This window comes from Myotis brandtii, unplaced genomic scaffold, assembly GCF_000412655.1.
Source record: "Myotis brandtii unplaced genomic scaffold, ASM41265v1 scaffold70, whole genome shotgun sequence".
Taxonomy (NCBI): Eukaryota; Metazoa; Chordata; class Mammalia; order Chiroptera; family Vespertilionidae; genus Myotis; species Myotis brandtii.
Genome location: NW_005370741.1, coordinates 332725 through 339266, shown reverse-complemented (window position 1 = coordinate 339266; position 6542 = coordinate 332725). Strand labels below are relative to the sequence as shown.

The following is a 6542-nucleotide window of genomic DNA, read 5'->3' as shown; positions in this document are numbered from 1 at the left end:
CTGTAGAGTAGAAGGGAAAGAGTACTGTGAGGATCACCAAAGGAGGTATGCAGGAGGCCAAAAGAGGTAAAGAATTATGAATTTACTACAGACCTGGTGCATGAAATTTGTGCACGAGGGAGCGGGGGAGTGGAGGCGTCCCTCAGCCTGGCCGGCACATCTCGAAATCTGGGACCCCTCTTGCAATCTGCGACCCTTATCGCAATCTGGGACTGCTGGCTCCTAACCACTGCCTGCCTGCCTGATCTCCCCTAACCACTCTACCTGCCTGCTTGATCGCCCCTAACCACCTCTGCCTCGGCCCCTGACGCCACGGCTTCGTCCGGAATGACATCCGGAAGGTCATTCTGCTGTCCTGTCTAATTAGCATATTATGCTTTTATTATTATAGATTAGTTTATCTGGAAGCCAGATGGGCTGAGCCCCAAAGTGGCATTGGCACCCAGGGACCAGGGAGTTAGAGATTTTAAAGGACTCTAGGCGGGCTTTTTTGTCCAGGAATTATCTTGGCGGGTCCAGATTCTAGGCAAGTCTGGAGGGGAAAGTTAATGGTCTTAGCAAATTCGGTCTAAGCAAAAGGGAAAATGGTCTAAAGGTCAGTTTCCTGGGTATGTGTGTATAAATTTGATTATTTGATCAGAACTAACAAGTACAAGCTGAGAAAACATCACTCATAAACCGTGTTTCCCTTAGTTAAAATGTGTCCCAAGTGGCCACTTTGTGATTTATATTTGGTTCCATCTTACAATATCATAGGAAACTATTAGGAAAGAAATTGATGGGGTTTTTAAATTAAAAGATTATTATGAATTAATCCAGAAAACTTGAAAAATAAGAAAGTGTAAAGAGAACACACACACACATTAATTATGCAGAGGCGCCTATGACTACTGGGCCTCTGAAAGGACCCGTCCTGGTGCCAGCCCATGATCACTCACAGGAAAACCCACCGCAGAATCTATCAGGACTTGGGGGGCAAGGGGGGGGAAGGGGGAGAACACACACACACACACACACACACACACACACACACTTAAAATCACATCATTGTCCTATTACTTTTGTTAATGTAAGACACATTCAAACCTGTAGAGAATTTTTGTGAGTTTGAGCCAAACTGTTGACAAGTGCCGGGAAGCAGAATTTCAATGGATTGAGATAATGCTCCAGAAAATGGCAGTTTTGTTGCCCCTTATTTTATACATTATAATAAAAAAAGGAGATGTAAGTGGGTTACATGAAACTCATTAGGGAGGCAAGAGAAAGCAAAGCAAGGAAACCTTTGGGATTGGATAAAAAGTAAAATGATATATATCTTATACAAAGGTGGATACAGGATAGTTAACAGTCAAGAATTAACATGATAAAACAATGAGAGGGTTTATGATCTCTGCCCTGGTTGTGCCTTGTAGGTAGGGTCTGGAAAAAGGGGAGTTACCCTGACTTTCCAAAGGAATGTTATCGTAGATGCAAAAGACTGTAGATAGGCTTAATTAAGGTAAAGATTGACCTGTGTCAGGGAAGATACCAGCCTAGGACGTGACTACCCACCATAACTGCTTTTGCTGTAGGCGGCAGGAACAGCGCCAGGTGTATGACCGAGGGGGTCAGACCAAACCTGGGTTCAGCAACCTCGGTATTTGGGTTCTGTTAGGGTCACCGAAGGAGGAATGCACGAGATCAAAAGGGATAAAGGATTATGAATTTATTAGGTCATCTGGAAAACCCCCCAAATGGCGCCAGCACTTAGGAGCAGGGAGTCAGAGATTTTAAAGGACTCTAGGCAGGCTTTTTCTGGGCAGAGAATTCTCTGGGCGAGCCCTGAGGGGAAAGATAATGATTTTAGCTAGTAGAGTGTGGTCTTTTTTTTTTTTTTTAATTTTGTTTTATTGCTTAAAGTATTACAAAGAGTATTACATATGTCTCCTTCCCACCCCCCACCCCCCTTGACATTCCCCCGGCCTCACCTAGTAGAGTGTAGTCTTAGCAAGTGAAATTCGGTCTAAGCAAAAGGGAATGTCGGTGGTGAAGTGGGCTAAAGGTCAGTTCCCAGGGGATGGGGTGTTGATTCAATTATTTGATCAGACCTAACAGGTTCTGGCTGGGAAAGAATTCAGAGCAAGACCCAGACTGTAAGAGAACATTTAATGGGTGAATTACAGAAGTAGAAAAAGCAATTCCTAGAAAAAAAATGGGCTTCGGAAACAAGTTATAGAGGTAAAGGAAGGGCCATGGGAGCTTGGGAGTGAGGAAGCTAATGGTAAAGTGCCTAGGGGGCAGAGGGAGGGAAAGGGAAAGGCCCAAGAGGGAGATCATACTGGGTCCTCTATCCTAAAGCTATTACCGGCAGAGATTTTAGGGAAGGTCCCAGGGAAAGATCTTAATAGAATATTCATTAGCTTTCCAGGTGTGCCCATTCAGGACTGTGGTCTCCACTGATTGATTGGCCGGCAGCAGGGCTGGCTTGTCATTATTCAATGCAGCTGGTTCTGATGTCAGCTGTGGCTGGTTTTATTGCTTATCTGGGCCTGGAGCTGAAATAGATATTATCTCCAGGGAGGAAAGGTCAGGGGGAGCAAACCTTGTGAAAAGCGATACGGTAGGGGAGGAAACTCATGCCTAAGTGCCTACCACACTTCTAATACTATACAGTTAGTGGTTCTGCAGAAGGTTAGGGGCAGTACCTGGGTTGCAGTTTCGTTCTCCGGCCCCCCAGGGGCAAGTTCCAGAAGCAACCAATCGATGTGTTTCTCTCACATCCATGTTTCTCTCTCTGTCCTCCTTCCTTCCTCCCTTCCACTTTCACTAAAAATCAATGGAAAAGATATTCTCAGGTGAGGCTTAACAACAACAAAAGGAGATGTAAGTGGGTTTGTTTATAGTCTGCAATCTGCTTTTTTCACTGCAGAGCCATATGTAACTTCCTTACAACCAGTTGGAATATCCACAATAATATGCCCATATAACCAAACATTGTTATGTAAATTCTATTCTGACCCAGGTGATTCTTACTTTTTTTCTTTATCTCCTCCAGGATGGATTGGTTTCATTGCAACCGGTGTTTCCGAAAAGATGGGACCCATTACTTTGTCACCAGCTGTGGCCATATTTTCTGTAAAAAGTGCGTGACTCTGGGTGAGTAACTTAACTGTTTTCAGATTCAGGCTTTTAACTTGGAAATGATTAGCCATTTCTCTGTGAAACTTGGGATAAAAATGACCTAGTAGCCAAAGGTGGTGTGGATACAGTAGGAAAGTGTTGATTATGGATATTGGAGAAATCTATTAATAAAAAATGATTTAGCGAATGGAATACCCATTACTTGAGCACCAAAACATACTTGTCAGTGTTTTGAAACCTATAGCAGTGAGAAAGCCACAAGATTATCAGACTGATTAAAGAAAAGATAAAAAAAATAACAAGAAGGAATGGGGGAAACTTTGCTTGATAGCAAGAGCCATTTCTAATTGGAAGTGGTCTAGCCTGTGAAATCAATTTTATTAGAAATGATTATGATGGTGGTGGTAGTGGTGATACCTTTGCAGTTTAAAGAGTATTTTCAAATGTACCAATTTTATGTATTCTCACCATAATCCCATAAGGTTGTCAATGTAAGAAACATTCAAACCTATAGAGAATTTTTGTGAATTTATTTGAGCCAAACTATCAACAAATGCCGGGAACAGAATCTCAACGGATTGACAAAATGCTCCAGAGAATGGCAATTTTGCACCTTATTTTATACCTTACAATCTAAAGAGAAGATGTAAGTGGGTTATATGAAATCCATTGGTGATAGATTAGGGAGGGGGGAGAAAGCAAAACGGTGGAGGGGAGACCTCTGGAATTGGATGATAAGTAAAATGACAGACATTTTATGTAGGTGGATACAGTATAGTTAACAGTCAACAATTAACATGATAACAATAACAATTAGAGGATTTATGGTCTCCACCCTGTTTGTGCCCCAGGGGTCTGGAAAAAGGGGAGTTACCCTGACATTCCAAAGGTAGGTTATGTAGTACTTGCAAAAGGCAATACGCTCAGTTAAGGTAAAGATTGCTTTTTGTCAGGAAAGATTTTAGCCTAGGACATGACTATCTGTCCTCAACTGCTTTTAGTTAAACACTTTTAATTTTAGAACATCCTTTGTGGTTACTTTAGGTCTCTGAGTTTGCAAGGCCGCCTTGCAGGCCTTCCCTAGACTAATCAGGTTAGCATGTGGTTCCTTTTCATCCACAAGGTAATTATTTGTTTTTTGTTAATCCTCACCCGAGGATATTTTTCCCATTGATTTTTAGAGAGAGTGGGAGGGAGAGACACATACACCGGTTGGTTGCCTCCTGCATCTGCCCTGACCAGGGGCTGGGGATCAAGCCTGCAACCGAGGTATGTGCCCTGGATCGGAATGGAACACAGGACCCTTCAGTCAGCTGGCCGATGCTCTAACCACTGAGAAAAACCAACTAGGGCTCACAAGGTAATTATTAATAGACCCACTTTACAAATGAGGAACTGTCTCAGAGGATAAGTGATTTGACCAAGTTCTTGCAACTATTAAGTCTTAGAAATGAGACTTGAATTTAAGGTGTTTTTTGTTTTGTTTTGTTTTGTTTTGTTTTCTTTTGGTTTTTAAATATATTTTTATTGATTTCAGAGAGAGGAAGGGAGAGGGAGAGATAGAAATATTGATGATGAGAGAGAATCATTGACCAGCTGTCTCCTGCACGTCCCCCACTGGGGATCGAGCCCACAAGCCGGGTATGTGCCCTTGATCAGAACTGAACCTGGGACCCTTCAGTCCGCAGGCCAACACTCTATCCATTGAGCCAAACTGGCTAGGGCTTCGTTTTGTTTTTTTAATGCTAAAATACAGGGTATGGAGTAACCCAGAAGAGTGTCTTAGGATAGGGTGCTTTGGTCAGGAAAGATTTTATAGCAGATGTATTGTTTCAATAGAGTTTTGAATAATAAACTGGAGTTTGCCAAGTGGCTATGCAGGGAAGATTATTCTAATTCAAGAGAAGAACATGGATAAAGGCACACCACATCATAAACCATAGTGTGGGGGACTGCACATGGTTGAGATTTGTAGAGCATAAAAATAAGGTAAGATTGGTGATAGATGAGGCTAGACAGGTAGGCAGTGGCCAGATAATGGAAGGCTCTATATTCTGGATTAAAGAAACTGAACTTCTTACTGCAGGTGATGGAGAGTTGTCGAAGTTTGTTTGTTTTGTTTTTCTTAAATAGAAAAATGATTTGTACTCGCTACCTCACTCTAGCAATAATATAGAGGGAAGGCAGGGAAAAATCTTTAATTCCTGAGAAAGAAGAGTCAGGTTAGATAGCCTCTGGAGAAGCTTTTTCTGTATACCAGCGATTTTCAACTGTTGTGCTGCAAGAATTTTTTAAACCTGCACTTCCTGACTATTTAGTCAGGGGCACTAACCTCTTTTCCCTTAGATTGTCAACTAAAAAAAAAAAAAAAAAATACAACAGCCAACACAACAATAGCCATCCAGTATGAGTGAATCAAAATTATACCTATATTTTTGTCTGAATTGGCAAAAAATAACTATCTTTTGGTGTGCCACAAAATTTTCGTAATTAATATGTGTGCCATGAGATGAATAAGGTTGAAAATCACTGCTCTATATGAATCTCATGACCCTTTTAAATTATCTGTTAATGAAATAAAGCTGTTGACTATGGTAACAGCAGCTCAGTTTGGAGCTGTTTGTCTCAGTGAAGCATATGCCATGTGATGCTTTCTCCTGACATGGCATTTATCTTTTTTTTTTTTTTAATATATCTTTATTGATTTCAGAGAGGAAGGGAGAGGGAAAGAGAGAAACATCAATGATGAGAGAGAATTATTTACTGGCTGCCTCCTGCACCTCCCCCACTGAGGATCAAGCCCCAAACCCCCGAATGTGCCCTTGACCAGAATCGAAACTGGGACCCTTCAGTCCGCAGGCCGATGCTCTATCCACTAAACCAAACCAGCTAGGGCCTGACATGGCATTTATCTTAATAACCAGTGCTACCTCTAAAATTTCAACTTATAAGGAAAGATTCAGAGTTTTTAATTTTCTCACCTTTCAGAATGGGTTAATTAGAGAATGAAAGTAGGAGAGCTTCAAAACATGATACAAAAAAATTAGCAAAGTAAGAACAGAGCAGGAATAATTGGGAGGTGTCTTATAGTATCTGATCTGTGCTTACTGTCAGGTAGGTGGGATAATAAAGAATAACTTAAAGTTGAAATCATTGGTACTCTTCCACTCTTTCCAGTACTCTCATAAATGTCCTTCAGTACTCCTGTTGGGATGCTAGAACTGTCCCTCACCCACAGAAGAAAATTGGGAAATTATAAAGAGGGAGCTAGATAGAGGTCAATGTAAGAAACATTCAAACCGCCTCAAACTGATTGTCAAACTGCAGTGGGAAGGCCAGAGAGGGTTAGGGGGCAGAAGGGAGGGGAGTAAGAGATCAACCGAAGGACTTGTATGCATGCATATAAGCATAACTAATGGACA

General features: G+C 41.6%; 1 protein-coding gene across 1 annotated transcript in view; it reads left to right on the top strand.

Annotated features, from left to right (window-relative positions):
- Positions 1 to 2804: 2804 nt before the first annotated feature.
- RNF212B (ring finger protein 212B) overlaps positions 2805 to 6542 on the top strand; it is a 28024-nt gene continuing 24286 nt past the window's right edge. The window contains exons 1-2 of the mRNA XM_005882226.2: positions 2805 to 2834; positions 3035 to 3135. Of these exons, the coding sequence (XP_005882288.1) occupies positions 3036 to 3135 (100 nt within the window). The 5' untranslated portion in view covers positions 2805 to 2834; position 3035. The remainder of the gene's footprint in view (positions 2835 to 3034; positions 3136 to 6542) is intronic.